Source organism: Pinus tabuliformis, chromosome 2_1, assembly GCF_031772625.1.
Source record: "Pinus tabuliformis cultivar Carrire ecotype Pingquan chromosome 2_1, CPIR1, whole genome shotgun sequence".
Classification (NCBI taxonomy): Eukaryota; Viridiplantae; Streptophyta; class Pinopsida; order Pinales; family Pinaceae; genus Pinus; species Pinus tabuliformis.
Window position 1 is genome coordinate 60389719 of NC_142299.1, and position 22374 is coordinate 60412092.

Consider the following 22374-nt stretch of genomic DNA (forward strand, 5'->3'; position numbering starts at 1 on the left):
CAATCCGTTTGAATTTCTCTCCATCTCTGCACCAACTCATCGCATCCCATGATGGCCACAACTTGTAATGTGTTCATCTTTGTCACGTGGTCCAAAGTTAGCGTTTGCAATGAGTTTAGGAAATGGAAGTCTTCGGGAAGTTTCTCTAAGCTCCGGCAGTCTGACAAATCTAAATGTTGCAACGAGGAAAGGCAGTGGAAGTCATTGCACAACTCTCTAAGCTGTTCGCAATATCCAAGATCCAACCTCTCCAAATTTTTCAGTTGACCAAAACCTTCCGGAAGCTTCCCTAGTGTTCCACAGCCCCTCATGTGGAGCACTTTTAAACTTTTTAATTCACCAAACCTATGTGGAAGCTTCTCCAGGCTATTACAATCTCTAAATGAAAGATGTGTGATAAAAGAGAGGTTGCAAAAGCCATCAGGTAGTTCTTTTAGATTGCCACACCATCTCATATCCATGACCCGCAATTGCTTCAACTCTCCAATGCTTTCTGGGATATTTTCTAGGCTCTTGCAAGAATCTATATTTAATTCAACAAGGCAGGTTAACTTTCCTAACCCACTGGGGAGATTTAAAAGCTCCTTGCAATCTGATAAATTCAATACTTTCAATGATGAAAGTTTATCGATACTATCTGGAAGTGCTCTTAATTTCATGCAGCGAGCCAGATTGAGTTCTTGCAGAGAACTCAACGATCCGAAGTCGACCGGCAACTCAATCAAATTTGAGCAATTATCCATTTCCAGTTTCCGTAAATACGGAAGCCCTGAAATTGAATCGGGCAGTTTCTTTATGGATTGGCAATTCGAAAGAGAAAGTTCCTGCAAACAAGTTACTTGGTCGCCAAACTCTTTAGGCAGATTGGTCAACTCTGAAAACTTGATCAATCTTAGTATTCTCAAATCTTTATGGTCTTGAAGATCCTTGGATGATATTTGAAAAGCATGGGAATCTGAACTTCCATCAAATTCCATGTGTCTCAAAGTTGAAGGCATCTGCAAGTTATGTAATTGGTACGTCACAATCATATGAAACCATTAAAAGTAGTAAAACATTTTCTTACGTAGAACCAATTTTTTGGGGGAAAACTGAATGGAGAAATAGAATCACTTGCCTTAGATAGCTTCAACTCATTTGGTGTGTAACTGAGGTATTTCAATTGCGGCATATCATAAAACGGAAGCTGCCCAACTTTCGCTTTAAAAAATACCAACTCTTCAAATATTTTACTACACTCGCCCTCCACCTCTGCTGGCAGATCTCCAAGTTGAAGAACTCTCAATGACTTATGCATTGAGTCGAGTGTTGTTGCAGATATCTTCAACAGATCCTGATTACCACTTAACCAAATTCCCTTAATCCCTTCAGCACCCTGCATGCCATTATAAAATATAATTAAATCAAAACAGATACTCTATAAACAAACATGTATATAACCTTTTTTTGAGTTCATAGATTTGTTACCTCCTTTTTCTCTTCCAGGGACACCATCAGTTCCCTTGCACTGCTGAATGTCAATCTCACTTGCTTTCCTTTTGACATATGGAAACCAAGTTGTAAGATCACATCATGCACATTTACAACCCCAGTAAATGTGTCTTTAGTCACCAGTGCTCTGCTTTCTAACTTTTGCAGTGCATCTTCTCCAACAATATTTTCCACTGTGTCCCAATCCCATCTTCTGAAATACGAACAGATGTCTAGGAATGGATCCTTGCATTCTTCAGGAAGAGCGTCGTAGGCAAAGCTGATGCGCATCTCCTTAAAATCGTCTTTGTTCCATATTTCTTCCTTTTCCATCAGTTGCTTATAAGCGGCCCCTTTATCGCCGGCATAATCTATGAATCGTTTTACTAATTCCAACATGAGGGGAACTCCATCACATTTTTCTATTATTTGATCGAGTTGACTAGAAGCTAATCCTGTCGATGTTCCCTCTTCTAAAATACTCTGTGCAGCTTGTAGATTCTTAATGCCCTTCATATCATAGATTTGGGGAGACGCAGATCTTGGGAATGCTCGCTCCACATTTGTGTCACGGGCAGTAAGGAGAAACCTTACTTTCTTTGCTTCATGCAGATTTTTTGGCAAAAGATGTTTAAGCTCAACTTGATCTAAAACGTTATCAATGTATATAAAGGCCTGCATTTTTTTTAATATTTGCCCCAGCTCTTTCTGCCCATCCTCATACCCTCGAATCTGTACAGATTCTTCAGGTTCCATCAAATCTTTTAATATGTCTTTTTGTAACTTCACTATATCAGGTTTAGAATCTATATCTTCAAACAGTTTAACCTTAGAATATTTACAACCCTCAACTTTTGAAAAGACCGCATCTGCGAGGGTGGTCTTACCGAATCCTCCGAAACCATGGAGGATAACTATGACAACTTTCTTTTCACTGTCACATTCCAAAAGCTTCATCACCTGTTCAATTGACTCCTCTATGCCGACTGTTGCAACAATATTCAACACCACATCCATATTTAAAGTTGTGAGCAATATAATTAAAGTCACAATAATTTAAATTTCAATATAAATTAATTTGACAATATTTTTACCAGCATGTTCAGGATATCTTTTAGACAGAGGGGAATTCGCCATGGCAGCAAGAACACGCTCCGTGTTAGTTAGAAGACGAAGACCGATTACGATATCAATTTTCCTGTATTTGTCTTTTAACTTCTCTATCATGCCACTCAGATCGCCTTTCTCTTTGGACGTTGAGAAGAACCTGCAATCAAGCAAGGAAATTCCATGAAAAACACTTCTTTCTATGTTTGGGTATAAAGCATGGGCTTTCTCCGGATTTGACCACTATGAAACAGCTTTGTATTTTATTTATACACATCGTGGTAAATAAGATGAACCACAGAATGTTGAGTATTTACCTTTTCCAGTACGAACTCTTCATATTAGTACAGCACAACATCGCCCCTTCAACAATCAATGTTACTGACTCTTGGATTACAACCTCCTGCTTTTCTCCGGGCCTTTCTGTGAGTCTTTTAACAATAGTAGCAAAATAACTCATTTCTTTTAACAGATCCAAACACTCTTTTTGGTTCGAGGAAACCTCTTGAAATGTTTCCAAGGTATTTGCGACCACCAGAAGTCCTGCTGTAAAAACGCTTACCTGGCCTACATCCTTTAGCAACTTTGTAACAGGTCCAGATATAATCTGTGTCTGAACAACATAAAAAAAAAAAAAAAGAGAAATTTTCAGATTTAATATATTTATACTGGACTTTCAGTTTTAATTGCAAGAGTTTTGTAACAGGTCCAGATATAATATCTTTCTGAACAACATAAAAAAGAAGAGAAATTTTCAGATTTAATATATTTATACTGGACTTTCAGTTTTAATTGCAAGTGATGAAATTCTCTATAATGAGATTAATACACACCCATTTAGAAGCAGCGTCTATTGCTGATTGCAGTAAGTTCGTTAAGTTCTTGAAGTCGCCCAATGACGGTATGTCCTTTAAAAATATGTTCTTTAAATTCGTGAAACCTGAACCTTCAGGCCAAGACCATATGCTGGTGGGATTTGATGATTCTTTCCGTTCACGCATTTCCTAAGAAGAAACAAGGAATGAAACCATATTCAAATCAGATATCACACAATAATTATAATACTATCTAATGATATAGTTCACAATCTAATTATGTTGTAATTCGGATGGATATGAAAGATTGTGATGTACCTCCTCTCTCTGTTTCAAAAGGACAGATATGTGCTTCATAAGGTCATCGAGATTGACATCCACATTTTTCCCACCGGTTTGAACAATGTCTTGTTTTATGGTGTCAATGTCATGTAATATAGTTGCAACTCCGGAAGTGGAAGAGGATGGATCTTTATTGCACGGGGGGGCTTCTGGTACATTGGGATTGACATTCACGTTTATTCCCTCAGAACTCCCCGGAGATTTGGAGACTGGAGCTTCGCCGCCCGGATGGGTTACAACATTAGAAGGTCCATGGATTGGAGCTTGAGGTCCTGGGAGAGTTTCTGCACAAACACAATCGCCAGCAGCGTCAGTATTATCATTTGCAGAATCATGCGTTGATGGCCGCCATTGTAGAAGCGGAAGAGCCTTCTGTGAATGACGGTATCATAATAATATACAGAAACATAAATAAAAACGTTCGACCTTTGTGCTATCAAAAAACTGTACCTGGAATATCAGTTGCAGGAGGCGAGCTCTGAGCACCTGGGTTGCGGAAACAAGAAAAGCAGGAGAAGCGCAAACAAGAAAAGCAGGAGAAGCGGAAACAACAACAACCACAAGAGCGTTTGGTTGCCATTTCTCTTCTTGAACACACAGAAATGAACGAGGGTAAAACCAGAGTCCTGCTTTGGGCTTCACCTGAAATGGTTGGAAGTAGAATTGATATTAATATGATATTGCAATAACATGAGCGAGGTCGGCCTGAGTTGCAAAGATTATAACAACTATGACATTCAAATGACAGTCTACGAAATCTAGCGTAACAACTATGACATTCAAATGACAATATATCGATGGAATCCAGCGATGAATTGCGGCCAAGTACTGTACTACTTCGTTCGTAGATCCAGCCCACTATCAATAATTAATATAGTATTTTTTTAATTAAATGAAAGGTAGGTTTATTTTGAAATAAAGTTTCCATGTAAATAATTATTATGTTGATGTATAATGTGTATTTCAAAATATTCATAGTAATATATACAAATCAGAAGTTGAGATCTATCTTCAAATAGTTATGTTATTTTTTATTTTTTAATTAAAATGATTCATCATCCAAAATGATATGTGAATTGAGTTATGGTGTTTTTTTGACATGTGGTGTTGATAATTCATGATATTATCCATAATATTGTAACAAAACTTATTTAGAAATTAAGAATCTCCATAAATAAGAATCTTGTTCTATGTGTTTATTAAAATGTATATATATTTAACTTATATATTAATTCTTGTTATTGTTTAATCATAATAATAATAATAATTCAAGTCCATTTGGAGCAGGATTGTTGGTGATTGCCTATTATATTAAAGCACTCATTTGTAAAGGTCATTGGTTCAAACCCAGTGGGTGAGCCCATGAGAGGCAACTCTAACTAGCCCTCTTGGGTATGGTTCAAACCCCGTGAACGCATAAGAGGCAACTCTCACTAGCCTTGTTGGGTATGGTTTGGGGGTTATAATAATAATAATAATAATATAAAACTATAATTTAGTGAGTTTTTATTGTTTTTTCTAATTTTAACAACATGAGATATATTAAGTAGTAAATGTTAGTAAGTGCTTTGATGGTTATTATCAATTTATGTCTATCTACTTTTACCAATATTTAGTTTATATAGTTGCTAGTTTGCGGGTTATTATAATAATAATATAAAACTATAATATAGTGAGTTTTTATTGTTTTTTCTAATTTTAACAACATGAGATGTATTGTGTAGTAAATGTTAGTAAGTGCTTTGATAATTATTATAGATTGATGCCTATCTTTTCTTGCCAACATTTAATTTACGTGATTGGGCTAATTATGGTTACTCTTCAAAACTTCAATGGGTCAACATATTCTTCATGAAAATTATCATGGATAAAAGAGAAAATAGACGATTTTCCCAACCATTCAAACTAAGCCAATCCTTTTTCTAATCACTTAAATAAAAACAATCAAACAAATAAATTATTAAGATCTTATATTTAATACTAAATTATAAAAAAAAAAAAAAAAAAAAAAAAAAAAAAAAAAAAAAAAAAATCCCCTCCATTCACATTACATATTATGGAGGAAATGTTATAATAGTCAACAATGAATGGAATATTGCAGTAATAAAAAGAGTAATAAAAAGAGTTAAGACAATTAAATTCAATTTATTATTGTAATTTTATTTTTATTGGTAAAATCACAAATAATTTAATTTATAATGTAGAAAATGACATAATGACATTTTGAAAAAGTGAGATTAGAATTCTAAAAGAACAATTCCATAATAACTCAACCCTAAATAACACATAGAATAAATTAGATATTAAACTCATAAAAGAATAAATTAATAAATTAATTGTACTCGATCATGAGTGCCACAAAAGAGCCTTACACCTTATAATTGCTGGTATAGAAGAACAAAATAATGAAGACACATTAGAATTAGTTAAAGAACAATTAAAGATAAAATCTCAAATTCAAACAAATTATTTCACGGAAGCAATAAAGGTAGTGGTGGGCCCTAGTATTGCAGCAATAATGCTGCAACTCCTGGGACTCCCTTCTTTACTTTTATCAACCCGGTACTTCGTAACAAACTTGGAAGCGACGGTGCTATATGCGCAAGTACTAGCTCTTGCCGCGGTTGTCACTTGGTCAGCTGGCACAAGTCCGCTAGGAGCTTAAGCCAACTTCTAAGGCCTCTTAGAAGAAGCTTTTTAACTGATGGATGAAAGCTAACTCAAAGGAGGCTAATCTACTTGCAGAAAGAAGCGAAAAGCGGAAAGGAAATGCAAACCCTAGAAAACCCTAGTTTTACCGACTAACCCAACTGGTGCAAGAAAAATGATGAAAGCTATAGAAAGGAATGCCATTGACTCTTAGAAAGGTAAAATGCATGTGACTAAGCTACTTCTGAAGTGAAATCTGAAAAGAAACATCTTTTTGTATTTTTTGAGTAAGTTGGCAGAATTATTATGCATGTGTTTTAATTTTTTTTTACTGTGCATAGGTGGATTGGCAAAAGGAAATGCTTGCAAGAGGCTGGGAAGGTTAGAAGAGGGCCTAAGGGGTCCCTAGCACCCTTCCAGAGAGTTTTACAGTGATCGGATCTCAAGAAATCACTTTCGTGAGCTTCTACAGGAAGTCTACAGGGGTTCTACAAGATGTTCTGTGATTTCTACAAGATGTTCCGAAAAGAGGATTTTGGAGGGTTGATGGAGGAAAAATGGTGGGAAAGTGGAAATGGAGGTTGGATAATGATGTTAAGGGGTCTAGGACCTGGTGAATGGGGCTAAGGAGCGATTGGATTTTTTCAAGGATGGAGGAAGCGATGATGCACAAGAATGTAGAAATTAGGGCAAGGTGGGAAAAGTATGGCAAATGAAGGGTAGGAATCATGGATTAACAGGTATCTCCGCGCAATGCGATCAACTTGATAAGGAAGAGGATTCCACACATACCACCTCCACCCACACCATCGCTATTTTCGTCACCATCACCTCCATCCTCGCCCACCCCACCTCCACCACCACTGCGTTGTAATATGGCGAGCTCAATAAAGTTGTTGGTGTTCAAAGGAGTCGGAAATGAAGATCCAGACCAGTTTTGGTTCGTCGTAAAAGCTGTATGGGAAGCACAAGGAGTGACAGATGATGCAATCAAGAAAGATACGTTGATTAGTGCCCTGTAGGATCGCGCATTGACCTGGTACATTAAGCACTCGAGCAATCATCCGAATGCAGGAATCAGGGAGGTTCAAGCCGCGCTAACTAAGGAATTTAGCAAGCCAAAATCAGAAGCGCAGTCAATAATTGGGTTCAAAGAAATCATGATGCTACCAGGTGAGACTCCTTGTGAGTTGGATCAAAGTTTCAAATGTATGATTCGCGAAGCCAACATGACTATGACAGATGGACAACATCACGCATGGTTTGTACCATCACTAGCACCACAATTGAGGAACGCGTTTTCATAGTAAATAATAACAACTCAAGCAAGTCGAAGCATTAGAGGCCGCGATGAGGCTACATGAAACTCTGATACAGGATCCTAATCTAGGAGTTCAACAGATTCACGTGTAGCTGAAGAACTTATGCCTCGAGATGTAGAGCCTGAAGCAAGACCAAAAAAATTTCTCAAAGGTGCGTGAAGAAGTATGGTGCGTAAAATGCAAGGGTCAGGGACATGACAAGGACCATTGCCCGGTGTTTGAGAATTACCTCCCGGGAGGGGGATCAATGCCATTGAGGCCGGAGACACAAGCAAGGCCTAGCGTAGCGCCTGCATTATGGTGCGTGATTTGTCAAATAGGGGGAAACCATGCCAGAGACAACTGCCACTTATTGTAGAAGTACACGCAGAATTCCCAGCAGTTGTTCTGTAATTTCTGTAGGTCAGTAGGACATGATGAGTACAACTGTAGAAGTTATGAGCTGATGATGGATAGGACTCCTACTTATAGAGTTCAGGCCAAAACGCGACCCCTTAACCAAAATGCCGGAATGGCACGCGCCGATTTCAGGGGCGCGGGCGAGGCCGAGGGTGAGGAGGATTTGGGAGAGGGCGCGGACAGCTAATATGTTACAATTGCAGAGGGCCAGGACATTATGCCCACAATTGTACAAATCTGACGCATCCATCGTGCTTGTATTGTACATTGTTTGATCATGAGACGGAGGATTGTCCCACACTGATAGCAAGGTTGCGTGATAAGGGAGTACTCAAACCTACCCCGACTCAGAGCCTGTAAATGATGAGGTCGAAGCCACGGGAATAGGACCCGAATGTAAACATCGTGGTCCAAGGTGGAATTACGACAGGGGATGACAAGGGCAAGCAACCTGAAGATAGTACTTAAGTTCGCAAGGCTCCAACGAAAGAACCAGAGTTTGATTTGGAGCACGCTAAGGAAACCTTCATGGAAGCTAGGGAGAGCTTCGTTGAGGCCTCCACTTCAGGAAGTAAAGGAAGGGTGGAGCCAGACATGGACCCATCAATGCTCACAATGTTCCTGAAGACATGCACGAAGCTACTGCGTGACAACAAGGTTGTAAAAGGGTTGCAGGAACCCATCAATAGATGCGTAGGGACTGCACCAGGTGAACAGTGCGTAGTCAGGAAGGTTGGAAAGCATGCGACTAGGACAGGAAGAGAAATGAGATTGACCACGCAAATCAGAGAATACGAGATGGATCAAGTGATTCTGGACTTGGGATCAGATGTGAACGTTCTACCAAAGCAGACATGGGAGTGCATGGGGAGGCCTACGCTGCAATGGTCTCCTATCCAGTTGCGAATGGCGAACCAGAAGAAGATCCTACCTATGGGAAGATTGCAGGGAGTCACTATAGATATCAAAGGGGCGAATGTGCTAGAGATTTTGAAGTGATAGAGATTGTTGATGACAACAATCCCTACCCCACGCTATTAAGGATAGATTGGGCCATTGACATGAATGGGGTAATAAATCTAAAGAAGCGCAAAATGATTTTTCAGAACAAGTCTCTGCGCATAGTTGTACCGTTGGACCCTGCAGATGGATCGTGTTACACGAAGTCAGTGCATGACGATGAGAGCGAGGATGATCTAGATTGCATCTACAAGATAACCGCGCGAGAACAAGACTGGGTGAATCCAACCGCGGATGGACGAATCTCATGGGAACGTGAAAGCTCCCGTACATCGGATTCTGAAGAAGAAATAGAACGATGGTAGAACCAGTTGCACGAAGTAACCACGTTGAACTATAACATGATGACAAGATCGTTGCGCTATGTATCAACGAAAGTAAGGGATCTGCTTACATATGATGGGTTAAGCGAGGTAGATGATTTCCTAAACAAATTCGAAAGCGAAGTGTCGGAACAGTAACGCTTTGAGGCTTTGAAATGGGTACTGTGCATTACGCCTGCAAGGTGGTGGGGTACACACCAAGGAAGCTTTGGAGACTGGCGCGCATGTAGGAGGATGATGCGCGCCCTGTTTGGGAAGCCTATAATGCGATTGAAAAATAAATAGCAAGGATGGGATAGTCCGCACGCGCATCTATCCAGATGGGTATGAGCCTATGGCAAACAACCTGTGTGAAAGCATGTGAACTTTGCGTTGATTGATACGGTCCATGCATAGGTGTTGGGAGGGTAGAAATGTGAAAAGCTCCTCAAAGGGGAGCAACATGGTGAACAGAAGATGATCGCGCAGAAGGGTAACCATACGTAGACATTTAGCGAAGTGTGCAAAGCTTTGAACAAGGTATGTAGTGTGCAGCGAAGTGATTGGGACCTGTGCGTTCCAGCAGTCCTATGGGCATATAAAGTGACATGTAAGAAACTAACACGACAAACAACGTCGAGGCTAGGTTTTAGAGTAACCACTGTCCTCCTAATGGATAACCATAGGCCTAGTCCACACTAGTAGCGCCATGGGATATGAAGGGTTGACGTGCCCTAGGAGGAGGGACCACGTAGTTAAAATAAATGGAGAAAGAACGCGCGGAATCTGATGAAGACATTCAACAAAATGATATTAGGCTCCAGGAACTGATGAAAGAATGGGTGCGATTAAGGAATAAAATCACTCTAGCGGAAGCAGAAGTCTAGAAGCTGGAGGACGGGATAAGGGCATATTTTCTCGATAAGGAAACCAAGGTGATAAGATAGGATGCGCATGACAAGATGCGAACGTTCTGCCAAAGCAGACATGGGAGCGCATGGGGAGGCCTATGCTGCAATGGTCTCCTATCCGGTTGCGAATGGCAAACCAACAGAAGATCCTACCTATGGGAAGATTGCAGGGAGTCACCATAGATATCAAAGGGGCAAGTGTGCTAGCAGATTTTGAAGTGATAGAGATTGTTGATGACAACAATCCCTACCCCATGCTATTAGGGATAGATTGGGCCACTGACATGAATGGGGTAATAAATCTAAAGAAGCACAAAATCATTTTTGAGAACAAGTCTCTACGCATAGTTGTACCGTTGGACCCTGCGGAAGGATCGCGTTACACAGAGCTAGTGCACGACGATGAGAGCGAGGATGATCTAGATTGCATCTACAATATAACCACGCGAGAACAAGACTGGGTGAATCCAACAGCGGATGGACGAATGTCATGGGAACGCAAAAGCTCCTATACGTCGGATTCTGACGAAGAAATAGAACGATGGTAGAACTTTGAGACCGCAAATCTCATGAAGCCTAAGCAAAACACCTTAGCGAGGGTAACAGAATTAGAGCCGCGAAAGTGGTTGCGCAGAGTGGAAAAGGTAGGGCTACTAAATATGCTTTGGGTACCACATTTCCACCGCACCCGAATAAAAATTTTCGTCATCAGGCAGCTGCTTTTCCTGGTGCATGGTGGGTGTTTGTGGTTGGAGGAGCCCATCCCCATCACAGAGCATTTTATTCATTGCATCACCCAGCTTCAATGAAAAGGAGAGGACCTCGCGGATATCTCGAAGGGAAAAAAACAGTGATTTGGCCATCGTAGAGGCCATGAAGAGGAAGTGTAAACTGGAAGAGAAGAAGAGGGGCTATGCCGTCTCCAGCATCAATGACAAAGTAGTATGCGTGGTGACCCAAATTCTGGCAGGTAAGGTTATGTGCAAGTGTCGCGTAGACGAGGCACCTGCACCGATGGTAGCAGTTGTTGAACAGTGCGCGGAGGGGGTCCAATTAAACTGGTCCAAGTTCCTCTGTAAGGAATTCTTGGATAATTGTCGTGAAGCTCAGGAACAGGGCAAAAAATTCCACTATGCATGGCTTCTGTTGTTCATAGTGCTCGTGGCAGGGGAATTGCCGGAAGACAGTCAATTCCCCACAATTAACAAGGATCTACCGGAGGCTGCGAAGTACGCTTCGCTCTGGGCCATAAAGGATGCAAATAGGATTTGTGACAGTAAGATATTCTGGGTGCTCATGGAGATGAACCTCAGAATGGGGATCAACCACAAGCCACAGTTGTCACCCACTGTTTACAACAACCTGAAAAGTTTTGCAGAGATCAAGGTGGATTTCCACAGCATGTACATTAGAGCACACAAGGACCCGACCAAGAAATGGATAGAGCTACCCTTTGTGGCCAGGGACAATGTAATTTTCAATGTAATGGAGACATGGCCGCCGGAGTGGCGTGCTCCAGACATCACGATGATAGAGAAGTCTGCGGAACAGAGGAAGAAAGAGGAGGCCAAACTACGCATCGCGCAGTTGGCAGAAAAGAAAAGGAAGGAGGCAGAAGTGTAGGAGGCGCAGGACACTACACAAACAGGAGTTGAACAAGAAAAGGCAGCAGCAATATCAACAACATAGGAGGCAGCTGCGAAGATGCACGAGGACGAAAAGTCGGCTTCGTATGGGTAGGAAGCAGAGGAAGAAGGTGGAGGCGCAGACCCACAAACCACGTCAACATAGTTGAAGCGCCCGCACTCGACCGAGCGGACATGGTTGTGCAGGAAGGTCAAGGCATCAAAGGTGTCTATTGACCCGATCACCCTTACCGAGGGTGATCTGCACGACATTGGCGAAACAGTGCGCGATGTCACCTCCGAGGCCCTCTAAGAATTTATGCAGGAGAACTAGATTGTGTTGGGGGCCCTCAGAGCGCAACTGCAAGAGTTTTAGGTGTGCACCCCTCAGGCTGGTACCCTTTCAACCAGCCTCGTAGTTGGAACAATAGCAACAGAGCAGATGTTGCGCACTTGAGTGACGAATACCATAGTGTTGCCGGAAGGGGCACTAGTGACAACAAATGAGGCCTACAGGCCTACGGTTAGCCTGTTGAAGGATATCGACATCAACATGGCTGTATTCCCATGGGATACATTATACGTTCTAGAGGATGGGATAGCTACAGAACTGTGGGCTAGGGAGAGCCATGCACCAAGTCCTCAGCGAGCAGAGAACCAACATGGACCATTTGAGCTTGTAGCGCGACGAAGTGGTGTTGCAAAATCGACAGCTGGTACAGGTACTAGATGAGGCTTGTCAAAGCGTCCAGGAGCTGGTCATCCCAACAGACATACTAGCAGAAGCGTGCATCCACAGGCTAGCAGTAGGGGTGCGTGAGGTGCAGGATGAAATGACAAAGGTTCAACTGGAGCTAAACCTTTAGATCGCAGAGCTACGGTTGAAGGCGTAGCCTTCCACCCCTCCGGAAGTAAGAGAACAGTGCGCCAGCACTATTATATTGGGACTGGACAAGATTGACGGTGCAGTGAGAGACTACACCAACATGTTGGAGGAGTCACTTAAGGTCCTCACAAATATATAGGAGGACCTTGAAGCAGTTCGAGCAGAGTTGGAGGGACTTCGCGCAAATATCTCCGCACCGGCAGAGTGACTCGAGGGCGAGTCATGATGTTTGTGTTGGGGGCCAGGTGGGCATGGAATCCCCTTGAGGCATGTTTTGGGGCTTAAAGCCCAAGTGTTGACCAAGTCCCTTGTAAAAGGTCCGTGAATTGTGGGCGTGGAGCGTGAAGTCATAATAGAGTCACAGGGTTGCCCGCCCTAGTTTTTGTAATGTAATGTTGGCTTGATAAACTTACCCATGGTCCGTGGACCATGGGATTGTATAAATAGAGCAAGGCTCTAAGGAAGAAAGGATAAGGATGTATGGAAGTATGATGAGTCTCAATACTTGATGTAGATTATAACCCCATACAGAAATTATCTGCATACGAATTCTAAAACACAAAAAATAAACAATGCGAGAGCATAACACATAAAACACATATACAGAGAGATTTTCCCCTGGATCCCAAAACCGGGACTACCAGCTTGATTTTTCAATATGTTCCTTTCAATGTTACAATACATATTTATACATGCCGAAGCATCCAATGCCATGGATTGAAAACCATCGCGTCCAAAACCATGGACCGAAAACCATGGCGTCCAAACCATGTGCGAAAATCATGCACAAAACCATAGGTAGGTCTGCCCAAACTAATATAGAGTCCAAAAACAAAAGTTTCCAGGGCACTGCCTCGGACCCCATAGAGGGGGGCTACCCACACCCCTCAAACCCCATGTGACCCCCATGCTACACATCTCATTGTACGCATTTAGGATAATTTTAGGATTCCTTTTTCTTTTTCCTTTGTGAAAGGAAGAGGCATGAAACTAACAGAGCGTTAAAACTCGTCGAGAACGATCATTCCAAATAGCTGGGGTTATGTGAAAAGCCTTGGTCTAGGTCTTTTCTCCTTTGTTGACATAGGTTTTTCAATGCCCTCGTCAACATGGATACATTCCAAGAGCCGATACATGGTTATACATTATCTATTTAGTTTGAATAATAGTTATGTAAGAAGACAAGTCATGCTTTTCAAGACCGATATGATAATTAGGGCTATGTGTAAGGCCTACACATTGAATCTAATAAGAAAAAGCACAACCAAGTGGTATTAAATAACTAGATTAATATGGAGCTTCAAAATAAGGGTGGAAAATAAGAACATGTTGCCACTACACATTTTTGCATGTATCCTAACAACCAATATAACTATTGTAGCTTTTATTATCACACTAAAGAGAAGTGTGATAGATTTCATCTCATGTTGAATTCAATAACTTAGTACAGAGGAGTCTATTAGGAAGAATTTTCTAGATGTTGATGCATGTAGAGAGATAGGAACAAACTTAGATGTGGAAGATAAAATTAATCTCACAATGGTGTAGAAGGTGATGAAGATAAAATTAAAAAATAAAAACTATTTTTAAGTCACTCACATAAATTAGAAAAATATAAAACTTTTGAAATATATATAATAATTTATAACCTTATTTATATGGATAACTCATGTGATTGATGAAAATAAATTTAAAATAAAATTTAAAATTTAAAAGTTATTTTTAACCCACATAAATTAGAAAAGTATAAAACCTTTTAAATATATATATAATAATTTCTAAAAAAATTTAGAATAATTTATAATCTTATTTATATTGATAAAATTTCCCAATAAAATTAAATTAGAGTGAACATATATAAAGAGAAAAAAATAAACATGGTCAAATTCTTATCCCAACACCAACACCACTTGCATAAATCACTTAAAATGAAAAGTAGAGTTAATATAATTTACCCCCACTTGCATAAAGATTTAAAATGGAAAGTAGAGTGTTAATATAATGTTGTTCATAACATGGTTGAAAACTCACGAGCATATGAAAAGTCGACATCAATTGTCAAATAATGAATCGTCAAATGAAAATGAAAATCCCCGGAATCTGGCCATGAGTTGTCGCTATTATAACAAATCTATAAACAATACTCACAATGGAGGGAATCCAGCGGTGAGATGTCTTTAATGAATAAAATATCCAGGGGTCGGTTGTCTTTAATGAATAAAATACTTATCAATTAATATTAACTCTCACGTAGTGCTTCCTTTTTTCCAAAGGAAAAATGGCGGTTTCAGTGAACATCCAAACCACGTCAAATTTCCCACCCCCACTCCCACTCCCACTCCCACTCCCACTTGCATAAATCATTTAAAATGGAAAGTAAGTAGAGTGGGATAAACCATTTAAAATGGGAAGTAATTAGAGTGAGTGTTAATATAATGCTATTATAACATGGCAATAGGCAGCAATTCTCACGCAACTCCATTAATGAATCCTTAAAGTCAAAGGACAATCCCGGGAATCTGGCAACGAGTTGTCGCCATTATGACAACTATAAACAATACTCAGCGTTGAATAGTCTTTTAATGAATAAAATACTTATAAATATGTGTATCAAAACATAGATTAATATTAACTACCACGTACAGCTTCCTGGTTTCCAAGGAAAAATGGCAGTTTCAGACTTCGGGGGTTACCATCACTCTCGATGCATGTGCGTTTAATTCTCATTGCATTTTAATTCTTGATTGCATGTGCGCTGCCTTGATTCTCTTCAAACATGTGCATTTAGCATCCCCTCAATACCCAATTTGTCTTCAACAACTCCACATCCACATACTTTATTGGTTTTTTTTCAAAGGGATTTCAACGGTACCACTATCGAAGCGGGAAGGGAGATGGCAAGAAATTTATTGTGTGGTTTTTTAAGTTCTTTTTGGGTAGGCCAAACACTTTTATTATTTTTTAAAATGACAAATGATCAAACCACAACAACAGCGTATACACTCTCTAACTGTGAAAGAGGAGAGTACGCTGCCTCCCCACACCAGTTATGTGAGGCAATTAAAGAATTTCTAGTAAACCCAGCTCCTCTCACAAAGATAATACAAATATCTACAATCGACACTTCAATTAACCAAGGTCGCGACTGTTCAATATCCACTCTTCTATAAAGGTAGCACAATACAGACAAGTTACCCCTAATTGCAACCTCCACATAGATACAACACCAGATCTCTACGATAATGCACCTCTCACAGTTATCCCCAACCCTTCTACTTCAACTTCACTTACTCTTAAGAGCCCTTAAGGACACAGACACCCGAGTCTCCACTAGGCATAAAGAACTTCGGGGCCACCCAAGACAAATACAAAAGAAGAAGAGGGAGAATGCTCTCCAGGGCCACCCACAGGAGAATAATGACCCCTTTTCGAACTGGTCGGACTAGCAATTGGGCCACACTACTTGAGCATTCCACATGTTAACCACTACATAAGGAAAAATGAGTTGAATTACCTCAATAAATGCTCAAGCCCCCGCACTATCACCTGCCCTCCTGGCAGAACACCTTGCCTAAGTTCTCTATGTTGTGAATCACTCTCACTGAGAGAGCCGAAGCCAGAGAGAAGTTCGAGCTTGGGTCCCATATTACATTATACCCCTCCATGTTTCTTCTTTTCGTCCACAGATGACCACCCCAACTTATCAAGGAACATGCTTGGCTCTCCAGTGAGGTCACCTATAGTTCCCAAGCAAACAATTCCTTTTATAGGCCAAGCTCTCATCTCACAATTCTAGAAAATACATGTGCATGCCATTGTCATTGGTGTTATAACCTCGTGTGCATTGAGAATGTTCTTATGCAGGCCTCCTTGCTTTGCTTTCCCAACACACATCAGACTCATAATTGCCACGTGGGACGGCTATTAATGCTCAAGTCCTGTGTATAACCCGCGTTCATCACCCCCAACGGGGATATTTTTTTTAGCTATTTTACTTACAAAGAAAGATGAGAATTAGAGAATGTAAATTCATTGTAAAATTCTGAACAATAGTACAATGAAGAATCGATACCTTTTTCAAATAGATTATTTACACCGAAGGTATTCTGTAAGGGCGTGTTCGCCTACCAACCTTTATCGTTTATCAATAACTAATCCAAGAACAACACATATCCTCAAATTTGATTGGTTTATGCCACTTATTTTCCTCTACACGCAACCAATTCCATTGAAGTATCACATAGTGTTGGGCATGGAATCCCCTTGCGTTATCGGGAAAACTAGTGTCTATTCAGAGCTGCTAGTCCCACTAAGACGGGTAGCTATCTTAGAAACAAACAAACTAAAGTTACTTATGTTTTCCTTTATGAGAGATAGACGAGAGAGAAGCAAAGAGTACCAACCTCAGTCTTTCGCTTGGCTCCTTATTTGTTTCCTCCCTCCTTTAATAGAGCTTCGCCACTCCTTCCTTACTTGTCCCGCTTCAAAGAACACCTGTAGAGTCAAAGCAGCGTAATACCATCAAAGCATAGAGATCTATAACCGTAAACAATATAGGATCAGATGTATATTAACCATACAAATGCATATATCAATACAAGATTCAGAGATGTACAAGAATATGGAGGAAAACTCGAATAGCTTTATTGATAGAAGTAGTAGAAGAGAGGATTACAACCTATTGGTCTGACCCAGCGCCATCCTCCCAGCATGAAAGCCCTCTTCACCTCATGAAAAGCTTAGATCACCCAACAGTACAATGTTGCATAGAGAAACCAACAACACTTCCTTACAAAATACAAAATTCTAGCCTCTGGATCTCTAGGATGAGGGATCCATATATAGATATTTGCAAGTTGGTGAGTCAGCTTCTGGGATTTTGATTAGTGTCATCTCTCTGGTAGTTCTTGGTTCCACTTGGAGATTTCATGATCTCTTACTCATCCATGGGCGAATTCAGAGAGGCAAGTGTCAAATGGGTAGTTTCTAGAAGATCCTCTGGGTTTCCACCTAGCCAATTGCCTCTGCCATTTGTCTACTCTCGCTCATCGCACCCTACAGAAGGGCTCTTCAGTATGCATTGCACTTTTTGCTTGTGGCAGGTGAGATGCATCGCACCCTTAGCACTGAGCAGTCTGTATGGTCCTGTTTTGATCAGTTCTGAGTAGTTTTTTAGGGAGAACTTCTGGGAGATAATGTAATCAGCTGACCTTGCTCCTTTAGGATATGAAACAACACTTTTAGGGACTTAGAAGCCCTCAGTTTATGGACATATGCAATTGGGGTTGCAGTGCCCAAATATGTCTATAACAGTTGCCCCCTAAAGCATGAGGTCATAAATCTTTTGATGTTGGGTGAAATGTTTTATCATGAGGATCTGAGGTTTTTCGAACTGGAAGGTGACCTGTAATAAGATACAATAAAATACATTATCTTTCTTCATAATATTTTCATGATCTTGCTGAGGCGGGCATTCCCATGCTCAAATTTATAAATTCATTTTCACGTACATAGGATAGACAACCGTCTGTGTGCAGACTGATGATTCTGGTGGAGCCATCATCCCTTAGTTTGGATGATTATCTGTACAACGATGATGTACATTTGATGTCTTTATTTTCCTAAATATATCGCAGCCTGGATGGATGAAACTAGATCCGGGTCTTCAAACTCGTTCAATCTTCACTCGAAGTACAAGTCAATCCATGTGAAAAGATGTTCTGGTGTCGAACATGGAAAGACATCGCCTGATTACCAGCCAATGATGTAAGTTGTTAATAGGCGCAAGAGGAATCACCGATAATGATGATGACCCTCAAGGTACTGCAGTAAAATTCACGTGGTGTGAATACATAAGCTGATGTCGAACACCATGCAAAATATTTCGGTCGAAGGCCATTGATGTAAACTTGTCGCCATAAGTGAGAAACTTGCCATTGAGGCATGCAAGCTTCAAAGTACTGAAAGGGTTGTTCCTAAGTCGACTTCTTGGATAATGAGCTGATGTCGACAAGAAGTGACCATCGTAGGAGGGCCTTAATGAATCTCGCATCTACGACACGAAACAGAGAAAATGATTTTGTGGAGGTGAAAATGATCTGATGATACAAGGTTTAGGGTGGTGGTCATGAAAGAATGAAACGTGAAGGTATTGCAACAGATGAGACACAAGCTGGGTTGGTGAATTCTCTGAGCGACTTCTCTTGAACATATTGACGACACTAAAATGGATTGGTAATGTTAACCCCAAAGACGGATGGTGTGGAGGACCAATGGTGATATGACCGGTGAACGGAATAACCCAACCCGACTCAATCATGGTGGTGGAGTGAAAGTGTCATGTTTAAGAGCGACCTGCTACCAATAAAGTTTCTTCAAGTTTTCTTCTCAATTTTTCCCTAGTCATTGTTGACCAGTACCTCTTTATTTTTGTCAAGCTTGAGGAGGATAACATATGCTTGATCTATAATTTGCCCTTCGGGAAAACCTATCGCTATGTTTTAACGAGCCTAGCGACAGTGAAACTTGCTCTTCTCTGTAATGGACAAGTTTGTCGCTATTGTTTTAACGAGTTTAACGACAAAGATAACTCAGTCCTTTTCAGTTTTAGAGAGTCTGAAAAGAGGCGGAAAGGAAACTCCAGTATTCCTTTTTCGTAATATAATCCCTTAAGTCCAAAAAAGTATAAAATAATACGAAAGGGATGATTTTTCGATAGTTTTAAGGAGCCGAACAAGACAAACGCTCGATCGTTTTGTGTAATGATCCCTCAGGTCCAAAAAGATTAAAGTCTAGAGGAGGGATGGCACTTCCAATCACTTTAACGAGCTGGAGAGGCCAATTGCTCAGCAATCTTTTCATATTTTACGAGTCAGACGAAAAGAGCTTAAAGGAGACTCGTTTTTTGAGGAACGAGTGATGTTTTCAGATAGCAGCTGGTTCCAGGTAAGGTTTAGAACTTTTCAATCACGACAGTGTAAAGAAGATGGCTAATAGAATCACTCGTCACAGCTGTTCCTCAAAAGGGGTAAACAATCAAATGGAGGCATATGATCGGCTAAAAAAGAGTAGGAGAAGGCTCTGTAGTCGAGTGCACAGGACATGTCGAGTCTATAATTGTTTGAAGAATTAATAAAGAGAAGCTTACCATATTTCGGTGTATTTTTTCCTATTTTAATGTATGATTGGGTATAAATTGCAAGTTTACTGTTTATTTACATGCGAAAACTTAATGGAATGTGTTGTATAAATAAGTATAACGTAAGACATCCATTTACGCGAGGATAATTAACTAGTATGAGAAGATAAGTAAGGTTTCGGGGCCGTCTTAAGGGAATAGCGCAGAGCGCTGTTCTAGCAGCATGGAAGCTCCACAGTCCCTGGATAGGGCTGCACAAAGGTAGTGCATCAGGGCACGAAGGCCTGGGAAATGCGCGAAGCAACCTGCGTAAAGGACCTAACAGTTGGATCCAATCAGTCCCTCAGACATCTCAAGGGTGCGGAGACCTGGTTCCAACACCCTCCCATATTACTTCGGGTGAGACCTCAGTCCATGCTCCCGGAACTGTTGTCGAAAGGGCCAGTAGTATAGGGATTGGCTTAGCTAATTAACTCTGAACCTAGGTCAGGCCCCAAAAAGCCAACAAATGGTTCCGTTGCCGGGACCGAGATCTGCATAAGAGATGTCTGATGTTGCATCATTGGAATCCAACTAAGAAGGAAATCAAAGACTAGATTGACAGAAAGATTCACGAGTTTGCGGTGCAGGAGAACAGGAATTCGCGACTGACAAAAGAAGAGTGGTTAGAATGTTACCTGTATACAGAAATCCACGAAATTTTCTTTGTGTCATTCCCCACTGAGCTATACGAGTGGACTACGAAGCTAGCAGATAGCCAAGGAAGGTGCAGGCTTGATAGTCCTATTGTGTGGACCCCAGAGTTAATGCGGAGGTTGGAAGAATCAGAGGATAAGATCACATGGGCTGTTGATCATTGGCTCGATCGAATTATAGGAGGATTCATTACTGAATTCCCGGTAGACACTTCAGTCAGCTATAACGAGGCAGAGCTACGCTTCCTCAAAGGACCGCGAGGTAAGTACGTTAAGTCTTTGAAAGCTTGGATAAAAATGCTATTGCGTGAAAAACGGATTATGTGGTTACATTGATGTTCGGGGCTATGTGAAGTGGAAGAATTTACAGAAACGAAGGAAGTGTGGAACTAGAAACTAGCCCCCTGATCTCACCTTCGCGAAGGGGCGAGGAAGAGCTTGCACAGGTATCTCCGCGCAGTGCGATCAACTTGATAAGGAAGAGGATTCCGCACATACCACCTCCACCCACACCACCGCTATTTTCATCACCATCACCTCCATCCTCGCCCACCCCACCTCCACCACCACTGCGCTGTAATATGCTAAGCTCAATAAAGTTGCCGGTGTTCAAAGGAGTCAGAAATGAAGATCTAGATCAGTTTTGGTTCGTCATAAAAGATGTATGGGAAGCACAAGGAGTGACAGATGATGCAATCAAGAAAGATACGTTGGTCAGTGCCATGTAGGATCGCGCATTGAACTAGTACATTAAGCACTCGAGCAATAATCCGAATGCAGGAATCAGGGAGGTTCAAGCCGCGCTAACTAAGGAATTTAGCAAGCCAAAATCAGAAGCGCAGTCAATAATTGGGTTCAAAGAAATCATGATGCTACCAGGTGAGACTCCTTGGGAGTTGGATCAAAGGTTGAAATGTATGATTCACGAAGCCAACATGACTATGACAGATGGACAACACCACGCATGGTTTGTACCATCACTAGCACCACATTTGAGGAATGTGTTTTCATAGTAAATAATAACAACTCAAGCCGAAGCATTAGAGGCCGCGATGAGGCTGCATGAAACTCCGATACAGGATCCTAATCTAGGAGTTCAGCAGATTCATGCGTAGCTGAAGAACTTATGCCTCGAGATGTAGAGCCTGAAGCAAGACCAAACAAATTGCTCAAAGGTGCGTGAAGAAGTATGGTGCGTAAAATGCAAGGGTCAGGGACATGACAAGTACCATTAACCGGTGTTTGAGAATTACCTCGTGAGAGGGGGATCAATGCCATTGAGGCTGGAGACACAAGCAGGGCTTAGCGTAGTGCCTGCATTATGGTGCGCGATTTTTCAAATAGGGGGAAAGCATGCCACAGACAACTGCCACTTATTGTAGAAGTACAAGCAAAATTCCTAGCAGTTGTTCTATAATTTCTGTAGGTCAGTAGGACATGATGAGTACAACTATAGAAGTTATGAGCTGATGATGGATAGGACTCCTACTTATAGAGTTCAGGCCAAAATGCGGCCCCTTAACCAAAATGTTGGAATGGAGCGCACCGATTTAGGGGCGCGGACGAGGTAGAGGGGGAGGAGGGTTTGGGAGAGGGCGCGGACAGCTAATATGTTACAATTGCGGAGGGCTAGGACATTATGCCCGCAATTGTACAAATCTGATGCATCCGTCGTGCTTGTATTTTACATTTT

General features: G+C 41.1%; 1 protein-coding gene across 1 annotated transcript in view; it reads right to left on the reverse strand.

Annotated features, from left to right (window-relative positions):
• Nucleotides 1–337: 337 nt before the first annotated feature.
• LOC149198773 (uncharacterized) overlaps nucleotides 338–22374 on the reverse strand; it is a 31745-nt gene continuing 9708 nt past the window's right edge. The window contains exons 2-8 of the mRNA XM_089400353.1: nucleotides 4221–4376; nucleotides 3711–4106; nucleotides 3411–3581; nucleotides 2895–3190; nucleotides 2565–2737; nucleotides 1468–2456; nucleotides 338–1375 (exon numbers count right to left, since the gene is read on the reverse strand). Of these exons, the coding sequence (XP_089256479.1) occupies nucleotides 1028–1375; nucleotides 1468–2456; nucleotides 2565–2737; nucleotides 2895–3190; nucleotides 3411–3581; nucleotides 3711–4106; nucleotides 4221–4376 (2529 nt within the window). The 3' untranslated portion in view covers nucleotides 338–1027. The remainder of the gene's footprint in view (nucleotides 1376–1467; nucleotides 2457–2564; nucleotides 2738–2894; nucleotides 3191–3410; nucleotides 3582–3710; nucleotides 4107–4220; nucleotides 4377–22374) is intronic.